The sequence below is a fragment of the Salvelinus fontinalis genome, chromosome 16 (genome assembly GCF_029448725.1).
Source record: "Salvelinus fontinalis isolate EN_2023a chromosome 16, ASM2944872v1, whole genome shotgun sequence".
In the NCBI taxonomy this organism is placed as follows: Eukaryota; Metazoa; Chordata; class Actinopteri; order Salmoniformes; family Salmonidae; genus Salvelinus; species Salvelinus fontinalis.
Window position 1 is genome coordinate 21,100,288 of NC_074680.1, and position 25,103 is coordinate 21,125,390.

Sequence of the window (25,103 nt, forward strand, 5' to 3'; positions counted from 1 at the left end):
GCAGAGTTGCAAAAATAATGCCATATCTCAGACTGACCAATAAAAATAAAAGATTAAGATGGGCGAAAGAACACAGACACTGGACAGAGGAACTCTGCCTAGAATGCCAGCATCCCGGAGTCGCCTCTTCACGGTAGTGTAGGTATTAAGACCCTTTGCTATGAGACTTGAAATTGAGCTCAGGTGCATCCTGTTTACATTGATCATCCTTGAGATGTTTCTACAACTTGATTGGAGTCCACCTGTGGTAAATTCAATTGATTGGACATGATTTGGAAAGGCACACACCTGTCTATATAAGGTCCCACAGTTGACAGTGCATGTCAGAGCAAAAACCAAGCCATGAGGTCGAAGGAATTGTCCGTAGAACGCTGAGACAGGATTGTGTCGAGGCACAGATCTGAGGAAGGGTACTAAAACATTCTGCAGTGGCCTCCATCATTCTTAAATGCAAGAAGTTTGGAACCACCAAGACTTTGTCGCTTTGTTATTATGGATATTTTGTGTAGATTGTTGAGGAATTTTTTTCTTTCATCCATTTTAGGATAAGGCTGTAATGTAACAAAATGTGGAAAAAGTCAAGGGGTGTGAATACTTTACAGATGCACTGTATATACATGACAAGAAGATTGTGTGGACTGAAAATGTTTTGTGTTAGTTTACTACATCCCCCCTCAATATGCAATGTCTGCCCTAACTAATGGTATCTTTGTAAATTAATCTTGCTATTATGAAGTATAATGGACCTGTTGTTTCATAAAGTGTAAGGCAACACTGTCACCTAGTGGTATCTGGAACTTGGCATTTGAGTGTACCCCCCAGTGTACCATCAAACGTGTTTTCACTTTAAACTAAATATTCCCTGGGTTGTATTGATTAATGCACACAAGTTTCATATTGGATAAATCCACATAGTCCCTTCCTGTTTCCTTCCAATATATTACTTTTGGTTCCTAGTAATTTCTTGTGGTCAGACGCACGTAACATAAATACTATTGTAGCAAAATAGTCGAGTACCTGGTGCCAGATTTTAGTTCTGGGCTGGCGAGGATAGGGTTTCTAGTAAATATGACCCTAATGTTTTTGTTTGGTGTCTGACCACAGGTCTCTCTCACAAATTGTCAAACACATTCTATGAAACCAGAGAGAGAAAAAACACTGGAGAATAAACACTTTATTAGCAAGTCTTTGTGGACACAGAGCTCAAAAGCATAATTAGTGTAAAGCAGAATATAAATAAATCCACAAATTCAGAGATATACACTTGACTACAGACTGAGTGGCATAGGGTCAGAGCCAACAGCAATAAAGTAGAGTGAATTTTAAAATCTACAGGTTGCCTTTCTTTCCACTACATACACTCTGTCTCTTGTTGGCAGGGAAAGCCTGGCACTAGCTGTGTTACTTAATGCTTGGCATATCAATGACCCTGGTCAGAGCGGAAGAGGGGTCACTCTCACAACAACAGCAGGCTGATTCATATGAGCAGGTTGTCATTGACTTAGGAGTTTGAAAAGTGGTATTTTTGGGCTATTTCAGACTGCTGAATTTTGCTCTGTATATAGCAATGATAATTACGATAATACATTTTATTTGTCGGACACCTTTCAGGGAACTCAAGGACATCTTACATTAAAGGTAGGCCTAAATCAAATCAGGTGCCAATCAAATAGTATTTGTCAAACATGCGCCGAATACAACAGGTTTAGACCTTACTATGAAATGCTTACTTAAGCAACAATGCAAAGGTTTAAAAAAAAAAAAAAAAAAAAAAAAAAAAAGAAGAAGCATTTGCTAAATAAATTAATGGGAAAAAATAGTAGCATAATAAAATAGCAATAACGAGGCTATATACAGGGGGTAACGAGTCAATGTGCAGGGGTACGGGATGGTTGAGGTAATATGTACATGTAGGTATGTCACGCCCTGACATTAGTTTTCTATATTTTCTGTATTATATTGGTCAGGGTGGGTACAGGTGTGTTTGTCTTGTCTAGGGTTTTTTGTTTATCTATGGGGATTTTGTATGTCTAGGGAATGTAGGTTTATGGTGGCCTGAATTGGTTCCCAATCAGAGGCAGCTGTTTATCGTTGTCTCTGATTGGGGATCCTATTTAGGTTGCCATTTCGGTTTTGTGGGTAGTTGTCTATGTGTTGTTGCCTGTCAGCACTCTGTTATTTATAGCTTCACATTCATTTTGTTGTTTTTGTTAGTTTGTTTAGTGGTTCATTCGTTTGTTTAAAAAATTGTGTATTCACATCACGCTGCGCCTTAGTCTCCTCACTACGACGATCGTGACAGAACTACCCACCAAAAAAGGACCAAACAGCGTGCTAAAGAGGAGTGGGAATCTTGGACCCGGGAGAAAGAGGAGTGGAGGACATCCTGGACCTGGGAGGAGGTAATGGCAGAGGACAAGACCCTGCCATGGAAGCAGGTGGAGATAGCACAGGAGGAACGTTGAGGATATGAGAGTACACGGCTGGCACGAAAGCCCGAGAGGCAGCCCCATGATTTTTGTAGGGGGAGGCACACGAGGAGATTGCATGAGTCAAGTCGGAGACCTGAGCCAACTCCCCGTGCTTACCGTTGCGGGCTGGTGTTATGCGGTGGAGCGCACAGTGTCTCCAGTACGCGTTCTTAGCCCGGTGCGCTACATCCCAGCTCCCCACATCTGCCGGGCTAGGGTGAGCATCCAGCCAGGAAGGATTGTGCCAGCCCTGCTCTCCAGACCTCCAGTACGTCTCTACGGCCCAGGATTATCCTGCGCCGGCTCTGCGCACTGTATCTCCAGTGTGTCTGCACAGCCCAGTGCGTCCTGTGCCTGCGCCCCGCACGTGCTGGGCCAAAGTCCCCAGCCACTACGGGTTGTGCAGGCTCTTAGCTCGAGACCTCCAGTGCGCCTCCACGGCCCAGTGTAACCGGTGCCTCGGCCAAGGCCTCCTGCATGTCTCCCCAGCCTGGTGAGTCCTGTGCCTGCTCCCAGAGCCAGGCCTGTGCGTCTCTCCACTCCAGTGATGATCCATGGCAAGAAGCCTCCAGTGATGATTCATGGCACGGAGCCTCCAGTGATGATCCATGGCATTAAGCCTCCAGTGATGATCCATGGCACGAAGCCTCCAGTGGTGATCCATGGCACGAATCCTCCAGTGGTGATCCATGGCACGAAGCCTCCAGTGATGATCCATGGCAAGAAGCCTCCAGGGGTGAGACATGGCACGAAGCCTCCAATGGGGGTCTCCAGTCCGGAGCCTCCAGTGACGGTCTCCTGTCCGGAGCCGCCAGAGTCGCCCTCCTGTCCGGAGCCGCCAGAGTCGCCCTCCTGTCCGGAGCCGCCAGAGTCGCCCTCCTGTCCGGAGCCGCCAGAGTCGCCCTCCTGTCCGGAGCCGCCAGAGTCGCCCTCCTGTCCGGAGCCGCCAGAGTCGCCCTCCTGTCCGGAGCCGCCAGAGTCGCCCTCCTGTCCGGGGCCCGCTACAAGGGTCCCCAGTCCGGGGTCGGCGGTGAGGGTCCCCGCTCTAGAGGCGCCACCTAAGTGGGCCAAGCCAGAGGTGGAGCGGGGTCTACGTCCCTCACCAGAGCCGTCCCCGCGGAGAAATGCCCACCCAGACCCTCTCCTATAGATTCAGGTTTTGCGGCTGGAGTCCACACCTTTGGGGGGGTTACTGTCACGCCCTGACCTTAGTTTTCTATATTTTCTGTATTATTTTGGTCAGGTCAGGGTGTGACAAGGGTGGGTATAGGGGTGTTTGTCTTGTCTAGGGTTTTTTGTTTATCTATGGGGATTTTGTATGTCTAGGGAATGTAGGTTTATGGTGGCCTGAATTGGTTCCCAATCAGAGGCAGCTGTTTATCGTTGTCTCTGATTGGGGATCCTAATTAGGTTGCCATTTTCCATTTAGGTTTTGTGGGTAGTTGTCTATGTGTTGTTGCCTGTCGGCACTCTGTTATTTATAGCTTCACGTTCGTTTTGTTGTTTTTGTTAGTTTGTTTAGTGGTTCATTCGTTTATTAAAAAATGATGTATTCACATCACGCTGCGCCTTGGTCTCCTCACTACGACGATCGTGACATGGTAGGGGTAAAGTGACTATGCATAGATAATAAACAGAGTAGCAGCAGCGTGTGTGAATGTATGTGTGTGCATAAATATTAATGTGTGTGTTGGAGTGTCAGTGTAGTATGTGTCCAGTGAATGTATATCGAGACTGTGCAAGAGAGTCAGTGCAAAACATAATAACAACAAAAATAAGGGGGTCAATGCAAATAGTCCGGGTAGCCATTTGATTAACTGTTCAGGAGTCTTATGGCTTGGGGGTAGAAGCTGTTAAAACTTCTTAGGGCTAGGGTCTATTTTCTTGAATTTCCACCTGACTGATGTGCCCAAGGTAAACTGCCTGTTACTCAGGCCCAGAAGCCAGGATGTGCATATAATTGGTAGCACTGGATAGAAAGCACTTTGAAGTTTGTAGAAATGTTAAAATATTGTATGAGAATATAACACAATTGATATGGTAGGTGAAAATCCAAAGAAAAACCAACTGTAAATTTAAATATTTTGAGGTCCCAGGCTTATAATGGAAAGCTATGGGTTCTATGCAATTCTAGCTCCCAGATTGCAATTCCTATGGCTTCCAATAGATGTCAACAGTCTTTGTTTAAGGTTTCAGGCTTGTTTCTTCCAAAACGAGGGAGAATTTTGAGTTTGGTACAGTCCCAGTGGAAAATCAGTCTGTCGGCGCGCGATGAAGAGGCGCGCCTGCTAATTTTACTTTTCTATTGAACATTCTTTCCGTATTAAATTTTATAGTTTAATTACATTTTAAGGTACCTGAGGATTAAATAGAAACGTTTGTCTTGTCTAGTTTGAACAAAGTTTAGCGGTAGCTTTTTGGACTCCTTTGTCTGCATGTTGAATGAGTGGATTACTGAAATCTGACTTTTTGGGATATAAAGAAGGATTTTATCTAACAAAACAACCATTCATGTTGTAGCTGGGACCCTTGGAATTGCAAACTGAGGAAGATTTTCAAAAGTAAGTGATTTATTTAATCGCTATTTGTGATTTTATGAAGCCGTGCTGGTTGAAAAATATGTTGATGTGGGTCGCCGTCCTCAAACAATCGCATGGTATGCTTTCGCTGTAAAGCCTATTGTAAATCGGACAATGCAGTTAGATTAACAAATGTACGCTTTTAAACGATATAAGATACTTGTATGTTCATAAATGTTTAATGTTACGATTATTTATCTGAATTGCGCACCCTCCAATTTCACCGGATGCTGTAGCCTTATTAATGAGTCTTTTAGTCCCAGACTTGGCCCCCTAGTTCCGCTTGCCATGCTGTAGCAGAGAACAGCCTATGACTTTAGGGCCTTCCTCTGACACCGCCTGGAATAGAGGTCCTGGATGACAGGAAGCTCAGCCCCAGTGATATACTGGGCCATACGCACTACACTCTGTAGTACCTTGCTGTAGTTTGTTGAGCAGTTGCCGTGCCAAGCAGTGATGCAACCAGTCAGGATGCACTCGATGGTGCAGCTGTAGAACTTTCTGAGGATCTGAGCTACCTTTCCAAATCTTTTCAGCCTCCTGAGGGGGAAAATGCATTGTCGTGTCTTCTTCAAGCCTGTGTTGGTTTGTTTGAACCACGATAGGTTCTTAGTGATGTGGATACTAAGGAACTTGAAGCTCTCGACCTGCTCCGCTACAGCCCCGTTTATGTGAATGGGGGAGTGCTCGGCCCTCCTTTTCCTGTAGTCCACGATCAGCTCCTTTATCTTGCTCACGTTGAGGGAGAGGTTGCCAGGTCTCTGACCTCCTCCCAATAGGCTGTATCATCGTTGTCGGTGGTCAGACCTACCACCGTCCTGTCACCGGCAAACTTAATGACGGTGTTGCAGTCGTACGTGGCCAAGCAGTCGTGGGTGAACAGGGAGTGCAGGAGGGGACTAACTGTGTTGAGGATCAGCGAGGTGGATGTATTGTTGCCTACCCTCACCACCTGGGGGCGGCCTGTCAGGAAGTCCATGATCCAGTTCCAAAGAGAGGTGTTCCATCCCAGGGTCCTTAGTGCCCTCCAAGCTCATCTCTAAGCTATGGCAGGGATCATCAACTAGAGTCAGCCGCGGGCCAATAAAAATTAATATCCTGACTGGATGGTCGGTGGCCTGAAAATAATTACAAATAATTTGTAGACTGCAAATTGACCGCAAACAGCTCAAACCAATATATTTGACAAACATAATTAGAGCTGATTTTCTTGTGTTTTTACAGTCTTGTGTTCAACAATGAAAATTCACCCTAAAATATATATATATATTTTTTAAATTCAGAAAACTACATTTGACCCGCGGGCAGCCAGTTGGGGAACCCTGCACTATGGTGTTGAAAGCTGATCTGTAGTTAATGAAAAGCATTTTCACAAAGGTGTTCCTTTTGTCCAGGTGGGAAAGGGCAGTGTGGAGGGCAATAGAGAGTTCATTATCTGTGGATCTGTTGGGGTGCTCGTCGGATGTGGCAGGGCTTGAAAACTAATACGGACTACAAAGGGAAACCCAGAGGCGAGCTGCCCAGTGACCCGAGCCTACCAGACGAGCTAAATGCCTTTCATGCTCGCCTTGAGGCAAGCAACACTGAAGCATGCACGAGAGCATCAGCTGTTCTGGATGACTGTGTGATAACGCTCTCTGTAGTTGATGTGAACAAAACCTTTCAACAGGTCAACATTCACAAAGCCCCTGGGCCAGACGGATTACCAGGACGTGTACTCAAAGCATGCGCGGACCAACTGTCAAGTGTCTTCACTGGTATTTTTAACCTCTCCCTGACCGAGTCTATAATACCTATATGTTTCAAGCAGACCACCATAGTTCCTGTGCCTAAGGAAGCGAAGGTAACCTGCCTAAATGATTACCGCCCCATGGCACTCACGTCGGTAACCATGAAGTGCTTTGAAAGGCTGGTCATGGCTCACATCAACAGCATCCTCCCAGACACCCTAGACCCACTCCAATTCGCATACTACCCCAACAGATCCACAAATGACGCAATCTCAACCGCACTCCACACCGCTCTTTCTCACCTGGACAAAAGGAACACCTATGTGAGAATGCTGTTCATCGACTACAGCTCAGCGTTCAACACCATAGTGCCCACGAAGCTCATCACTAAGCTAAGGACTCTGGGACCAAACACCTCCCTCTGCAACTGGATCAAAGACTTTCTGAAGAGCCGCCCCCAGGTGGTAAGGGTAGGCAACAACACGTCTGCCACGCTGATCCTTAACACTGGGGCCCCTCAGTGGTGTGTACTTAGTCCCCTCCTGTATTCCCTGTTCACCTATGAATGCGTGGCCAAACATGACTCCAACACCATCATTAAGTTTGCTGACGACACAACAGTGGTAGGCCTGATCACCAACATTGATGAGACAGCCTATAGGGAGGAGGTCAGAGAACTGGCAGCGTGGTGCCAGGACAACAACCTCTCTCTCAATATGAGCAAGACAACGGAGCTGATCGTGGACTACAGGAAAAGGCGGGCCGAACAGGCCTCCATTAACATTGACGGGGCTGTAGTGGAGCGGGTCGAGAGTTTCAAGTTCCTCAGTGTCCACATCACCAACAAACTAATATGGTCCAAACATACCAAGACAGTCGTGAAAAGGGGACGACAAAACCTTTTCAACCTCTGGAGACTGAAAAGATTTGGCATGGGCCCCATACCCCATCACCGCCTGGTATGGCAACTGCTCGGCATCTGACCATAAGGCGCTGCAGAGGGCAGTGCGAACGGCCCAGTACATCACTGGAGCCAAGCTTCCTGCCATTCAGGACCTATATAATAGGCGGTCTCAGAGGAAAGCCCATAAAATTGTCAGACTCCAGTCACCCAAGTTATAGACTGTTTTCTCTGCTACCGCACGGCAAGCGGCACCGGGGGTGCCAAGTCTAGGACCAAAAGGCTCCTCAACAGCTTCTATCCCCAAGCCATTAGACTGCTTGTACACTGCTGCTATTCACTGTTTGTTTGTTACCTATGCTTCTTCGCCCCCACCTACATGTACAGATTACCTCAACTAGCTTGTACCCCTGCACACTGACTCTGTACCGGTGCTCCCTGTATATAGCCCTGTTATTGTTATTCTTATTGGGTTAATTTTTATTATTACTTTTTATTTTAGCCTACTTGGTAAATATTTTCTTCTTCTTAAACTGCACTGTTGGTTAAGGGCTTGTAAGTCAGCATTTCACGGTAAAGTCTACACTTGTTGTATTCGGTGCATGTGGCAAATCAAGTTTGATTTGATTTGATTTTGACTTGGACAAATCATTTAGTCAGTCCACACTGAATAGAGAAACGGAGCGATATTCCGTTTGGATTCCAGGCTTCGAATTGGCAGTTTTAACTTTGCCCCTGACTTTCACTCTTAATCCTCTCCTGTCACTCAACACTATTTCCTCTTCCCCTCTCTTCCATCTCTCTCTCTCTATACTCTCTCTCTCTCTCTCTCCCTCTAATTTAATTCCAAAGTCGCTTTATTGGCATGGGAAACGTGTTTACATTGCCTAAGCAAGTGAAATAATAAAACAAAAAAAGCAACGGCAAAAACAGACTTTAACACAAACTCTCTCTCTATTAAATTAACACTGTATACCAACCCTACCTTCTCACAACACAACTGATTGGCTCAAACGCATTAAGGAAAGAAATTCCACAAATGAACTTTAACAAGGCACATTTGTTAATTGAAATGCATTCAAGGTGACTACCTCATGAATCTGGTTGAGAGAATGCCAATTGTGTGCAAAGCTGTCAACAATGCAAATGTTGGCTACTTTGAAGAATCTCAAATATAAAATATTTAGATTTGTTTAAAAGAAATTGGTTACTACAGGATTCCATATGTGTTATTTCATAGTTTTGATGTCGTCACTATTATTCTACTATGCAGACAAAAATAAAGAAACAGCCTTGAATGAGTAGGTGTGTCACAACTTTTGACTGGTACTGTATATATATATATATATATATATACACAGTATGTTTTTCCATGTCAACTGAGCACATATCTTGTGAGTTGGATAATTTATTTCAGTATGTGATCATGAGTGAGTATTAAATAACCTGGTATTCTTTATACATTCATTGAAAAACTGTTTAGATGAATTTGATTTAGAGAAGACAATGTCTTGCATTAGCAAAAACTTCCATTCAAATAGAAACCCTTTAAGACTAACACAGCAATTAAATCAGCATTATATTACCTTAATGAAAGAGGTAGACCTATAAGTGCCACCATTGATAACAATTAGTCAAAAGTTAGACAGCAATATTCCTTGGTTTTAGTTACAATCACTTAGGCCACAGTCAGGAATAAATTCAATGGACTCTCATTTCTAGGCATCTACGTAGTCCGAGTTCCCGCATATCACCCCTGCGTCCTCGTAATGGGCACAGTTATGCATACCTACGCCTGTGTGTTGACAGCCCAGCAGGCTCTCCTCTGTCCCCTCACACTGTACATCATCCAGAAGAATCCGGAGACTCTTCCCTTCTCCAAACTCAGAGTGTTTGGATGCCTTCAGGGCGAACCGGAACCCCAGCTGTCGACAAACCACTGCTGCGTTTTTCGTATTCCACAGGTCGTCGCACACTGTTCCCCACTCCCCGTTGGCGAATATCTCCACCCTCCCCCGGTCGTCCCGCCCCTGCTCGTCCCCCGCCAGTCTCACCACCCCATTCTGTGGCACAGCTGCTGATGCCGACCCGCTCTCTGACCGATGCTTGCCCTTCTTCCTGCGATTTTTCCGTCGTGTGTGCCTGGGTGGTTTGGTTGTGGTTGTGGTTGGAGGAAGTGTGGTGGTGACGGCGGCAGCCTCTTGCTCCTTCAGAATGTCCATGAGCTCCTGAAGCCAGTCCTTGTCGGACTCGCTTGCTGCAGACTCAGTGGGATGGGGTCTGACGGGCTCTTCTTGCGGGGAGAGATTTGGTTGCTTGGTCGGTAGTTCAACTCCTGTTAATGCTGTAGAATATAAGGATTGGATAACTACATGGACAAGCCTAATGTATAGTTGTGGGAGATTAGGTTATAATTAGCATGTAGGCCTATCTACAGCGTAATAAAAGTTTAATAGGAATCTGGCATTCTCAGAGGTCTAAAAACATCTCTCAAATTACTTCATCGTCAATTCACAGATCATTAAGTGAATAATCTAATTGAAGCAGTGAGGTCTAGTGTGTATTTTACTGACATAAGTGAATGATTGAGCAAAGGTGGCAAAATAAAACAAACAAAATAAAAGCAGACAGACAGAAAGACAGACAGACAGACATTAATGTTGACAGCCAGCATACTCACTTTCCTTTGGTTTGAACTTGATGAGCTTGCTCTTCACTCTGACAGGCAGCGGGTCATAGTGGCATTGTCTTGGCGGTGCCCGTCTAAAAAAGACAAAAGACAAAAAGAAAAGTCTTCAGCTGGGAAGAAAACTAAATCAAAGGGTGAGTAGTCAGAGGTTTGCACCATTTTCATCAGACTCTGTTGAGACCTTGGCTCTTTAGATGTATTTGATTAGGTTTCAGCTGGTCTCTTTGCCAAAATAAGGCTGAAGGCCTATTCTACTCTTCCCTTTCCAAACATTGCTGTGGTAGAGACTAATTAAAATCAGCTTCATGAGTGAGTGAAAAACAAATAACTTGACACAATCGTATATAGTGCAGCAGCCAACAGAGAGAGAGAGCAATAGAGAGAGGGAGTGTGAGAAAGAGAGAGTTTCACACCGCTTCTTTCACCTAGAAATCTGGTGAAAGGGAGGGTGAGCCAACCTCGACAGAGGGTAAGAAAACCTCAACAATCACCAAATCAGAGAAAGAATACCGTTCATCAGCAGTTTTGCTATAAGAACACAGAACACACAGAGACTGAATTGACCATAGAAATCATATTAAGAACTACAGGCACATTCTTCTGATTTAAAATAACCAGATCAGTAATCATGAACTGATGCTCAACATGTTTCGTAGATTTGTTTAGTCTGTCTCTTTTAAAAATAGTGTCTATGACAGTGTTGCTAGGCTTCTGCCATCTTCAAGAGAAGAGCAGTTGGCCACTAAACTTAGTTAAAACCTCACTTTACCAAACAGTGGCAGGGTCAGGCTGTTGAAATGGCAGATTATGGCTTTAAATCCTTACCTTGAGGGATCCACCAGTTTGTAAACCACACCGGTGGGAGATGTGGCACTGGGCACTCCAGTTGACATGAAGTACAGTTCTCCTGATGAGACAGAAAAAACAAATGTCACCTTCAGTAATTTAAAATCTAGCTAGTTTCCTGGACTTGATTTGATTCTCTAATGAGCATGATTTTTAGTCCAGGACTAGGCTTAATCTTGGTTTGGGAAAATGGCATAATGTCTGCAGCCTAGAGATCTGATGCTTAAAAAACCTTTTCCATTGCCTGTGACCAAGTGCAAACAAAAATAGCTTTAATGTGACTCCCCCTACCTGCCTCGTCCTCCGCAAATGAGATGATGTACTGGTAGTAGTTGTTGATTAAGCCAGGGAAAGCACAGGTCAGACCCATGCCCATACAGATCTCATGGTAGTCCCACTGACCTGTGTTCTTATTCTCCTGGAGGCTCATCATACGCCTATAGGGAAGAGACTCTACATGTTAGAATTTATTACATTTTTCTGTTTGCTTTCCTTATACGAAAACATAAAACACAACCTTCTGAATATATTTTAAAAAAACACTTGCTGTACAGTATAAACATCCATTGTAACGGCTTTCCTCTTCCTCTTCATCAGAAGAGGAGGAACATGGATTGAACCAAGGCGCAGCGGAGTTTGTCGACATGATTTATTAAAGAAAAAAACACGAACTCGACTAATACACTAACAAAACAAATAAACGGTGTAGACAGACCTAGACGACGAACTTACATAAAACATGAAGAACGCACGAATAGAGAAAATAGGCTACACAAATGAACGATGAACAAACAAACCGAAAACAGTCCCGTGTGGCGCAACGACATACACAAACACAGGAGACAATCACCCACAACGAACACTGTGAAAACACCTACCTAAATATGACTCTTAATTAGAGGAACGCCAAACACCTGCCTCTAATTAAGAGCCATACCAGGCAACCCATAAACCAACATAGAAACAGAAAACATAGAATGCCCACCCAAACTCACGTCCTGACCAACTAACACATATAACAAACTAACAGAAATAAGTCAGGAACGTGACATCCATAAACCATTTTAGGATTTGGATTGAACTTAAAATGATGAACACGTACAGTAAGGAGCCTTACCCGCTCATAAAGTCTCCAAATATGTACATGCCGTTCAGATTGGGGTATTCACAGCCTCTGTACACATAGCCACCAGTCACAGACTTGCCCATCTTGTGAGGGTAGGCATAGATGGGGAGTACATCATCTGGAAGAGAACAGAAGTAGGAGATAAGAGACTTTGTGCAGAGCCTGTGAATTTTCAGAAATCCTGATCTGGAGGATTCCCAGATTTCCTGCTTATTCCCTAGTGAGCGCTTCCCTTCTAAGCACATAATGACCCTGGAGACCGGGGTTCAATCCCCAGGTCACATCCACCCTTCCCATATCTTCCCACTCTGGTTCCATTACTGTCTAAGGATAAATAAAGTACAGTTCAAAATAAAACAACTGAAGGAAATCACAGAACAAAACACACCGTGACCCACCCACAGGATTCCAGCATGACGATGAGCATTGGAGTTGGCTATACAGCACAAACTCATCTTTCCTTCCAGTTCTCTGCTGCCAATGACTGGAACGAATTGCAAAAATCACTGAAGCTGGAGACTCATATCTCCCTCACTAACTTTAAGCATCATCTGTCAGAGCAGCTTACAGATCATTGCACCTATACATAGCCCATCTGTAAATAGCCCACCTAACTACCCCATCCCCATATTGTGATTTTTTTTGTTGCTCCTTTGCACCCCAGTATCTCTACTTGCACATTCATCTTTTGCACATCGATCACTCCAGTGTTTAATTGCTAAATTGTAATTATTTTGCCACTATGGCCTATTTATTGCCTTACCTCCCTAATCTTACTTAATTTGCACACACTGTAAATATTTACATTTACATTTAAGTCATTTAGCAGACGCTCTTATCCAGAGCGACTTACAAGTACATACATTCATACTTTTTTGTACTGGCCCCCCGTGGGAATCGAACCCACAACCCTGGCGTTGTAAGCGCCATGCTCTACCAACTGAGCCACACGGGACTAATAGACTTTTCTATTGTGTTATTGACTGTACGTTTGTTTATTACATGTGTAACTCTGTGTTGTTTGTGTCGCACTGCTTTGCTTTATCTTGGTCAGGTCGCAGTTGTAAATGAGAACTTGTTCTCAATTGGCCTACCTGGTTAAATAAAGGTGAAATAATAAATAAATAAATCTTGGATTAGGCTAAACTACAGGATGCCGGCAAGAAAATTTGCATTGGAGTTGTCTATACAGCACAAACTCATCTTGTATTAGGCTAAACTGCAGGATGCCGGCAAGAAAATTAGCATTGGAGTTGTCTATACAGCACAAACTCATCTTGTATTAGGCTAAACTGCAGGATGCCCACCTAGAGAGCTGTTGGTGCACAGCTTCTTGTCATAACAGGAGAACCCCTCTTTGGCCCTCCAGCCGTAGTTCCTTCCCTTCTCTATGATGTCAATCTCCTCAAACTTGTTCTGTCCCACGTCCCCGCAGAAGATGCGTCCCTTGCCCTCCTTAGTCAGGGGGTCCCCCCGGTCCACAGAACACCTCCATGGGAGAAACAAGAACAAGTCGACCAATAAAACAACTTAAGTGTGGCCTAGGTCTAGCGGTCTACCGTGTCGGCATAGGTTTGAATCTCACCTACTTCCCTTTGACACAACCTCTCTCTATCTTTCCCCACTGTCATCCTCTGTCTATGTGTTCAATAAAGTCAGAAAATACCTTTAAGAAATTAAGTAATTACACAAAAAAATATATACTTAAATAATTACAACTAGTTTACACTTTATAACTAAGTTATTACTTATTCATTCCATGCACTAATGTAAACTCTTACTTGTTTAGTTGTCAGTGTAATGTTTCATGAATGAAAGCATATTACGTTGTAAAGTTGTGGGAAAAAGGAGCACCTCCACATGTTGCGCACCCCGTAAGCATAGACCTCAGGGCGCGCCCCGCGCTCATGCACGAACGGGTTGTCGGAAGGGATCCTGTACAGGGGACCTCTGTCATTGTCATCAACATCGATCCGGAGAACTTTGCCTAACAGGGCTGACCTGCAGAAGAGAGCAGAATTAATGTGGAACATAACACTGTGTCTTTCTGTAAGTAAGATTACTGATTGTCTTTGTGGTTTTTAATGTTTTAAAAAAAAATGTAAATACAAGTAACGTATTATTAGCAACAGTGTTAATGTTAACAGCTGTAACTAATTGTTCAAGTTATATGATTCAATGTGAGTTCCACAAGTTTTCCTCTCTTCTCTCACTTGTTCTGAGAGTTTCCATATTTCCCAAAGGGGTCACCAGCCATGCCCCCGTCTCCAGTGAAAATGTACAGGTAACCGTCATCAGCAAACATCACCATTCCTCCGTTGTGATTGGACGCAGGCTCGTCAACCTCCAGAATGATCCTGAGAAAGTGTTGGACACAGAGTAATCAGTGGTAGAAGATCATACAGTAAACGTATTGGCATAGATTTTGTTTGAGCAAAACGTCTTATAGAGAAACCTCCCATTGAATTTCTGTGCAATGACACAGTCCGGTTTTTGGAGAAGCAGACACCTTTTGGTAACATGATACCTAGGTCCATGCGTTTCTAGATCCTCAAAATAGCAACGTTCGCCAGAGGGCGATAGCAGAGATTTGTCTGTTGTCTTTCCATTTGAGTTGGGCAAAGAAGAATCACGTTGAAAACATCACCACAGTAATGTTTTCAATTTGAAAGAAAACCAACTGCATATTTAAGGAATATCTCGGCCTATGTAATGAAAGTTTAAGTTTGATTTACATTACCCTGTTTTGTGCCTCCCAGTAGGCTGTAGATATATCAGCTAGCAGCTTGCTAGCCAGCTGGCTAAAAACAGCAAGAAAGCTAGCCTTTTAGCTTCCCACATCTCCTCCATTTGAAATAACAAGATTTATAAATAATTAGCACTGGCAAATATTCTTATTGTCTACTCGCCAGTATAACCTACAACATTATCCCAATTTGATATGCTGTTTCAATGTATTTTCTCCCATATCAGCTAAAAATAGAATGTCATCATATCATGGCGAAATTGCACATGGCTACCAGCTGTTTTTACCATGTAGCATTAGTTATTACTTCTCAACAAATTACATTTTGGGGGGGATTCTACACTGAACAAAAATATAAACGCAACATGTACAGTGTTGGTCCCATGTTTCATGAGCTCAAATAAAAGATCACAGAAATGTTCCATATGCACAAAAAGTGTATTTCTCTCAAATTTTATGCATAAATTTGTTTACATCCCTGTTAGTGAGCACTTCTCTTTTGCCAAGATAACCCATCAACCTGATAGGTGTGCCATATCAAGAAGCTGATTAAACAGCGTGATCATTACATATGTGCAACTTGTGCTGGGGACAATAAAAGGCCATTCTGAAATGTGCAGTTTTGTCACACAACACAATGCCATTGATGTCTCAAGTTGAGGGAGCATGCAACTGGCATGCTGACTGCAGGAATGTCCACCAGAGCTGTTGCCAGAAATTGAATGTTATTTTTTTCTACCATAAGCAGCCTCCATTGTCATTTTAGAAAATGTGGCAGTATGTCCAACCGGCCTCACAACCTCAGACCACGTGTAACCATGGCAGCCCAGGACCTCCACATCCGTCTTCTTCACCTGCATGATCATCTGAGACCAGCCCTCTGGACAGCTGATAAAATTGTGGGTTTGTGCAACCAAATAATTTCTGCACAAACTGTCAGAAACTGTCTCAGGGAAGCTCCACCGCGTCCTCGACCTGACTGCAGTTTGGCATCATAACGGACTTCTGTGGGCAAGCTGGAGAAGTGTGCTCCTCACGGATGAATCCCAGTTTCAACTTTACCGGGCAGATGGCAGACAGTGTCGTGTGGGCGATGTAATGAGTCTGTGTGTAGCTAGAAGGCCGGTGACGTCGACCGCCGAACGCCGCCCGAACAAGGAGAGGGACTGACTTCGGCGGAAGTCGTGACAGGCGAGCGGTTTGCTGATGTCAATGTTGTGTTCAGAGTGCCCCATGGTGGCGGTGGGGTTATGGTATCGGCAGGAATAAGCTACGGACAATGTACACAATAGCATTTTATTGATGGCAATTTGAATGTACAGAGATACTGTGAAGAGATTCTGAGGCCCATTAGCTTGCCATTCATCCGTTGCCATCACCTCGTGTTTCAGTATAATAATGCCATTCGGTTACTGGCCAAACGCTCTAACCACTAGGCAAAAAGCAGCAGTAAAATAACAGCAGCGAGGCTACAGTATGGGTACTGGTATAGAGTCAATGTAACTTTTTGAGGATCTGAGGACCCATGCCAAATCTTTTCAGTCTCCTAAAGGGGAATAGGCTTTGTCGTGCCCTCTTCACGATTGTCTTGGTGTGTTTGGACGATGACAGTTTGTTGGTGATGTGAACACCAAGGAACTTGAAGCTCTCAACCGGCTCCACTAAAGCCCCGTCAATGAGAATGGGGGCGTGCTCTGTTCTCCTTTTCCCGTAGTCCACAATCATCTCCTTTGTCTTAATCACGTTGAGGGAGAGGTTGTTATCCTGGCACCACATGGCCAGGTCTCTGATCTCCTCCCTATAGGCTGTCTCATCGTTGTCGGTGATCAGGCCTTCCACTGTTGTGTCATCGGCAAACTTAATGATGGTGTTGGAGTCGTGCCTGGCCATGCAGTCATGAGTGAACAGGGAGTACAGGAGAGGACTGAGTACGCACCCCTGAGGGGCCCCCGTGTTGAGGATCAGCGTGGCAGATGTGTTGTTACCTACCCTTACCACCTGGGCCCATCAGTAAGTCCAGGATCCAGTTGCAGAGGGAGGTGTTTAGTCCCAGGGTCCTTAGTTTAGTGATGAGCTTTGAGGGCACTATGGTGTTGAACGCTGAGCTGTAGTCATTGAATAGCATTCTCACATAGGTGTTCCTTTTGTCCAGGTGGGAAAGGGCGGTGTGGAGTGCAATAGAGATTGCTTCATCTGTGGATCTGTTGGGGTGGTATGCAAACTGGAGTGGGTCTAGGTTTTCTGGGATAATGGTGTTGATGTGAGCCATGAACAACCTTTCAAAGCAATTCATGGCTACAGACGTGATTGCTAAGGGTCGGTAGTCATTTAGGCAGGTCACCTTAGTGTTCTTGGGCACAGGGACTATGGTGGTCTGCTTGAAACATGTTGGTATTACAGACTCAGTCAGGGACAGGTTGAAAATGTCAGTAAAGCCACTTGCCAGTTGGTCCGCGCATGCTTGGAGTACATGTCCTGGTAATCAGTCTGGCCCTGTGGTCTTGTGAATGTTGACCTGTTTAAAGGTCTTACTCACATCAGCTACGGAGAGCGTGATCACACAGTCGTCTGGAACAGCTGATGATCTCATGCATGCTTGAGCATAGAAGTAATTTAGCTCGTCTGGTAGGCTCATGTCACTGGGCAGCTCGCGGCTGTGCTTCCCTTTGTAGTATGTAATTTGCAAGCCCTGCCACATCCGATGAGTGTCGGAGCCAGTGTAGTACGATTCCAGGCTCATAGCATAGGTGTAACCGCTGTCTAATGCCTCCTCCTCGGATGAGGAGGAGGAGTAAGGGTCGGCGCAAAACGCAGCGTTGTATGCAGACATAATGGATATTTATTAAAGACAAGACGAACACGAAAAACACTTGAATTGATTACAAAATAACAAACGACGTAGACAGACCTGAACTTGAGAACTTACATAATGACACGAAGAACGCACGAACAGGAAAGACTAGCCACGAACGAACAAACGAAACAGTCCCGTGTGGTGCAACAGACACAGACACAGGAACAATCACCCACAAACAAACAGTGAGAACAGCCTACCTTAATATGGTTCTCAATCAGAGGAAACGTCAAACACCTGCCTCTAATTGAGAACCATATCAGGCAACACATTTAACCCAACATAGAAACACATAACATAGAATGCCCACCCCAACTCACGCCCTGACCAACTAAACACATACAAAAACAACAGAAAACAGGTCAGGAATGTGACAATAGGGTCTGAATACTTATGTAAATAAGCTATTACCGTTTTTTAGATTTAATACATTTGCTAAAAATTTTAAAAACCTGTTTTGGCTTTGCATTATGGGTATTGTGTGTAGGTTGATGAGGATAATTTTTTTTAAATCCATTTTAGAATAAGGCCGTAACGTAACAAAATGTGGAAAAAGTCAAGGGATCTGAATACTTTCCGAATGCACTGTGTATGTGTATATATAAATATACAACAATAGACAAATATAATGCTAATATTACATCATGCTCATAAATGTAGCCCAAACATTCATTCTTTGTAACAATTAGATATTTCATGCTTTAATCTAGTAGCTAGCACATCTTGATCATGTGTTGTTCCTTCTCTCTTTCTAGAAGCAATCAGTTACAACTAAAAAAGTCAGATTGAGGCTTTCAATCAAACTGAAGACAGAAATATGTGTGCACCAGGTCAAGGGTTCTTGCATGGATGGCTTTGAGATGTCAGTTAACAATAATTCATTATGGAAAAAATAATATGAATTGCCATATTAGGCATAACTCAATTTTATGTTGCTTTTCTTCCACCCAAGCCTTATACACCTGAGTAAGGAAGAAGAGACAACTAGTAGACAACTGTGTCTTAATAAGGAAGTTACAGTCTAGATTGAATATCATAATTAGTTGATTAGTTTGCATCAATTGTTTTGAGACTTGAAATCTTGTATACTGTGGTTCTCTAGGAACAGTTGGCCACACATTTAAAGGTAGATTTTGTACGCTTAAGTCCCAGTTTATGCTAGCTACATTGCCTGTTTATATAGCATTTACATTGCATTTACATTGCATAGCAGAAACATTGTTTCCTTGCTGAAAAATATATAGAATGCCAGTTTTAGTTAGAAACATAGCAACATCAAGGCAAGTTTGTAACAGCTGACCTCGTTTTTTCCAAAGCCAAACCCGCCCATTAGCTGCTGAGTCTACCTTTTAAGATGCCAAAATAGAAAATGTTTTCAGTAATTGTTTTCAGTATTCTAATTTTGTTTTAGTTTGGTGTTTACTGATTGTTTCAGTGCATACATTCAACAAGCTTTGGAGAAAGGACTTCCACAGGGCCGCCATCTCCAAAGTTCACTCAAAAAGGCAATAGTTCTGAACTGGGTTTGATTTAGTTTTTGTTGTTTAAATTATTAAAATGTTGTTTATTATCTTTTAAACTTCCATTGGTTGAAAGCTATTTCTCAGTTAACACTTGGCTCATGTAAATTCTGTAGTTGCCCCTTTAAATGTCGTAAGGTCAACATACCCATCGTGTTCACATTTCTCTCATGTAAATGTTGTAGCTACATAAAAATATTAAATAAACAATTTATTTGGGAATTATCCAGTCTTTGCTCTTTTCTCCATTAGCATACAGACGATTTCAAGTTGTATTTGATTTATTTTGATCTGTTAAGACATTGAATACATGCTTAGTATATTTAGTACATTTCATATGTTTAGTTCTCTGTGAGAAGCAAGTTCATTTAAAGCGATATGTGATTGGAATATGTTGATACAACATTTAAATGTTGTTAACACAAGGGAACCAAAAACCTGATCTAATTTGCATATTCATATTGAGTTTGCACCAAATTTGCAGCAAATTTGCAGCAAACAGTAGAATGTTTGCCACAAGTTTGCCAGAATTGTTTGCCAACAGTTTACCACACAATTAACTGCATGTGAAAATATGATCTGGCCCAAAGGTTTTCCACAACAGTTTGCCAGAAGCCTGTTTTTTCTGTAAGGGCTGCCTCGGTAGTGTGTAGACCCCTTTACAGAACATGGAGAAAAAGAATGATCAGGATGTGTGCTAATGGGGTAATGCGCATTCAGCAGCCATTTTTGGGGCCACAACACAACACACTGCACATAACTGTACCTCTCAGACCCGTGGTCCACCACGTTCATGTCGCTGGGGGAGACGCGGAACTCGCTGATCCTGATCCTCTCATCGAAGCCAATCTCCACGGAGTAGTATACATATAGCTTCCTGTTGTACTTGTAGTTGGGATGAAAGGTCATGCCCAGGAAGCCCCTCTCGTCCCCCTCCCAGGGCGACGTCAGAACGGCCTTGGTGATGTTCAGGAACGGCGTCTCCAGCTTGGAGCGATCGGGCAGGTACGTCCACACCAGACCCACCTACCATACGATAATAACTTTATTACTGAAATTCATTTTTGTGAGGCCAACATATATACAACAAAATACACAAAATCAATACACTATAGGGCGGTTTCCAGGATGCAGATGAAACTTTTCTCCATTGAGCTTATTTTTGAGGCCAGGTCAGGTCTTGGTTTAATCTGTGTCTGCATGAGAAACCGCCCCTATTATACCACAATGCAATACAAAAACTGTTAAAGGAAAGTGAGCACACACACCTGCTCTGCTATAAAGAAGCGGTGTGTTCCGTCGTTGGCATAAACCATGGCCAGAGGGTTCCGCAGGCCATTGGCTATTTCCTCCAGGCAGAGCTGCAGGCAACCCTCGGGGTCGGCCCGCACCCGGCCCAAGTTCTGTGTCAGCTGTTCGTTGCTGAGGAGGTGTGTACAAATGTTTTTTAATTGAATCAATTAAACTGTACAGTCAATAAGAATCCCATTAAAAAAAATTATTTTTGCCCTACCCCACCCCCACTTCCAAGCAAACCCTTGGAAGCCCCACCTGAGAAGGTGTGGGTAACAGTAGTCTGGGTCCTCCAGCTCCAGGTGCTGGCAGAAGCGGTCCTGGTTGGGCTCGGCTTCGGCTAGCTGCGGGTCGTCGGAGAGCAAGGTGATGGTGGAACGGCATTTGAGCCAGAACTGTGAACAGTAGTCAGGGCAGAGGCCAGGGAGGGTTTTGATAGGGGTGCTGGGGTCCTCAGCATCAAAGAGGTGAGCTGCATATGGAGAGCATTCCTGAAGGAGGGGAAAAAGAAAGGGAATGGGGAAGGTGGAGAAAATGGAGAAGTGAGAAGGGAGTCAGGGATCAACCAAAGGCTTTCATTTGGGCAGCCCCCCTGTCATCTTATACATTTTGCCTGGTTCTGTGAAGCAAATACACTTTAGATTTGAGGAGATACGCTTGTTAAGACAACATGCATCTTAGCAGTTTAAGTTTACTTCTCTCAAATTTTGTGCACAAATTTGTTTACATCCCTGTTAGTGAGCATTTCTCCTTTGCCAAGATATTCCATCCACCTGACAGGTGTGGCATATCAAGAAGCTGAATAAACAGCATGATTATTACACAGGCGCACCTTGTGCTGGGGACAATAAGCGGCCACTCTAAAATGTGCAGTTTTGCCACACAACACAATGCCACAGATGTCTCATGTTTTAAGGGAACATGCAATTGGCATGCTTACTGCAGGAATGTCCACCAGAGCTGTTGCCAGATAATTTATTGTTAATTTCTCTACCATAAGCCACTTCCAACGTTGTTTTATAGAATTTGGCAGTACGTCCAACCAACCTCAAAACCGCACTCGACGTGTAACCACGCCAGCCCAGGACCTCCACACCCGTCTTCTTCAACGAACACAATTGCATTTTATCAATAGCAATTTTAATGCACAGAGATACTGTGACAAGATCCTGAGGCTCATTGTCGTGCCATTCATCCGCCGCCATCATCTCATGTTTCAACATGATAATGCACAGCCCCATTTTGCAAGGACTTGTAGACAATTCCTGGAAGCTGAAAATGTCCCAGTTCTTCCATGGCCTGCATACTTACCAGGCATGTCACACATAGAGCATGTTTGGGATGCTCTGGATTGACGTGTACGACAGCGTGTTCCAGTTCCCGTCTATATCCAGCAACTTTGTACAGCTATTGAAGAGGAGTGGGACAACATTCCACAGGCCACAATGAACATCATGATCAACTATGTGAAGGAGATGTGTCGTGCTACATGAGACAAATGGTGGTCACACCAGATACTGACCGGTTTTCTGATCCATGTCCCTACCTTTTTTTTAAGGTATCTGTAACCAACATATGCATATCTGTATTCCCAGTCATGTGAAATCCATAGATTAGAGCCTCATTTATGTATTTTAATTAACTGTTTTACTTATGGGCTCCCGAGTAGCTCAGTGGTCTAAGGCACTGCATCTCCGTGCAACAGGCGTCGCTGCAGTACCTGCTGGTTCGAATCCAGGCTGCATCACATCCGGCTGCGATTGGGAGTCCCATAGGGCAGCGCACAATTGGCCCAGCATCGTCAGAGTTTGGCTGGTCATTGTAGACGGTAGGCCGTCTCAGTAAAATGTAGCATTGAAACTTTTGTTCAGTGTTGCTAGATAGCAAGATACAGCACTCCAAAACATGTACAACTATAGCCTTAACGTCTACTGTTATGTTTTTGTAAAAAAATAAATAATACTCCGGTAAAAACGGAATGATTTTCAACACTACCAAGTCCCAACTTTGGTAAACAAGTTTCAAATTCTCGTTTAAGTTTCTACCCACAAGCATAAACTAGCTAGCTGGGAAGGGCTCATCGGGATGATTGACTGAACCGAATTTGTTTGTCTCCACCTGACTCTCGCTGTTCCACAAACCTCCCATTTTGGACCAAAATCATACATTTGGACACCAGGCATGTCCGTAAAGCCTGTCCCCGGTTCTATAGTTAATCTCATGCTATTCTACACATTTTGCCATGAGGCAGAGCATACATTTTGACGTTTTAATGCTAATTTCCTGTAATAAAAAAATGGCTTATGAAGTGTTCATATGCTATCTGGGAGGCCTCGGGGACCCCAACAATGCTTTGGGTTGGGGGTCCCAAAGCCCGTCTTGTGGGTGTGTGGGCCAGGCTATGCCAGTGCCTAAAAACGAAAGTCAGACCAGACCATTTTATTTCTAATAAGTGCCTCTGTATAGCAAGAATATGCCTCCACAAACATGCCGGGACTTGCCAAGAACAGATGGATGATGTAATTCTGAAAACAACCAAGTAACGACCTTTACCCGCGCTTTGCTTACCTGGCAGAGAAGGTCCTGCACATACCCAGCACAGCTGGCATATCCATAATAGTCGAAATTGTCCATGATCTTATAGAATTTAGCCATCAATTCCTTGTCCTTGGCAGAGTCGCAGCAGCCGAAGTTCCTGTACATTGCGCAGAACTGGAGGTCATCTTGAGGCTTGAAGGGGGGCTTGAAATCCAAACATTGTGGGTGTAAGAACACAGGTGCTATAAAAAATGCCAACAAATATAACCAAATGATCGGTGAGTGCCAAACACGGCCGAGTAAATCACAACAATACAACATTCTAACGTTACTTCAGGTCACTTAAAGTGCTCCACTTGAAACTCATGGATCAGAAATGTATGCAAACCAGCAAAAAAACGAGTCTCCCTCCGGTTCTACAGTCCCGTAGACGCCTTGTGTGTTTGATAGAGAGCGATTGGTTCACTGCACTTTGCTCTATATATTGAATAATCAACTTTCGACGGAATGCAGTCCATTTAATTTGTTATTCCACCGCGCAAGACATTACGTCGTCTCCGTATCTTTGTAGCCTATCTATAGGCTAGTTTAGAGTTCTCGTGCTACCCGTCCCGGCCCCGTCTTAAGAAACGCAGCAGAGTATTTTGCTGTCTGTTTCCTCCGTTTTGTAAGTGTGCTTGATGGCAGACGTAACTCATCTTTGCTCCACTATTACTATTCATATCCTCTATCTGCCTTGATACCCGCACAAAATACAATAATAGGAGAGGAAGTCATGGTAACAGTCCTGTCTGAGACAGTTTGTTTTCAGACAGGCATCAACACATTGAGAAGAAGCCTAATGCAATAAACAGAAGACAAATCCAGCGGAGTTATTCCACTTCTGTGGATGACATCAATTGGTGTCTGTTCTTAGGAGATGCTAAATATGACTTCTGTGACTGTCAGTCAATTAACTCACTCTTATATTATTCTAACAATACATTCACTCATTTAGATATGTTAATACAGTATTAATATTGCTAAATTAGAAAATGTATTATTATGTTCCACATGATTGCAAATCATATATATTTCTAATTCCACACCAATAATTGTATTTCTTTGATAGAACCATTTCGTAATTATGTTTGGTCCGGATATTCTCAGGATTTGTATATAAATTATGCATCGTGTGCATGAAGAGGTTTTGCAACAATGTAGCCTATAGTGTTTCATGGTGGAATAAAACATTTATGCAACTGCCTTCTTGCAACATCGTTGCAGTTTTTGGTGCAATGTTGTCTTTGCCACTAGATGGCAACCTGTTCACACAATATTCTTGAAATGTTGTTTTGGCACAAGGTCCCAACATGGCCCAACCCGTGGCCCCAACCCGCGGCCTCACAACTTGTTGAACTTCAGTAAACGATCAAACTTTCGCATTATTGTATCATTATTTTATTATTGTCATAATATTTATGGTCAGCTATTAACCTCTTAAATGTAGGAACTAAATGTAATCTAAAATGTAATCTACATAATCCTCTAAAGTAATTATTTATCATGAGGACCATAACAAATAACTAGTAATGCTGCATACTCCAATAAAGGTTCAAATCTCACCTTTCTGGTAAAATGTTTAATAAACTAGTAACTTTTGAGGACACAAGCTCAAGTACACAGTACAAATATGATACAAATATGATTTTATTTAAAGCTTTTAAGCTTTAAAATCAATGTCATAGGCCTATAGTTCTTAGTGGCCTCTCCTCCTCTCCTCCTCCCTCCTCTCAACTCTTGTGGTAATTTAAGTTGGGGTGAATGAGGA

The 25,103-nt window shown here is 43.5% G+C and overlaps 1 protein-coding gene and 1 non-coding gene across 2 annotated transcripts; both read right to left on the bottom strand.

Moving 5' to 3' along the window:
- Window positions 1-1,156: 1,156 nt before the first annotated feature.
- Window positions 1,157-24,124, bottom strand: LOC129812814 (HHIP-like protein 1). Its single transcript, XM_055864705.1, has 12 exons — window positions 23,324-24,124; window positions 21,014-21,246; window positions 20,731-20,884; window positions 20,229-20,488; window positions 14,556-14,699; window positions 14,197-14,343; window positions 13,650-13,831; window positions 12,334-12,460; window positions 11,508-11,653; window positions 11,196-11,277; window positions 10,362-10,444; window positions 1,157-10,025 (listed from the first exon to the last, which is right to left on the bottom strand). The coding sequence occupies exons 1-12, from the start codon at window positions 23,612-23,614 to the stop codon at window positions 9,400-9,402; spliced, it is 2,475 nt and encodes an 824-aa protein (XP_055720680.1). The 5' UTR covers window positions 23,615-24,124; the 3' UTR covers window positions 1,157-9,399.
- On the bottom strand, window positions 13,225-13,298 carry trnav-uac (transfer RNA valine (anticodon UAC)). The gene has a single exon. It is a non-coding gene; the product is annotated as a tRNA-Val (tRNA).
- Window positions 24,125-25,103: the final 979 nt, after the last annotated feature.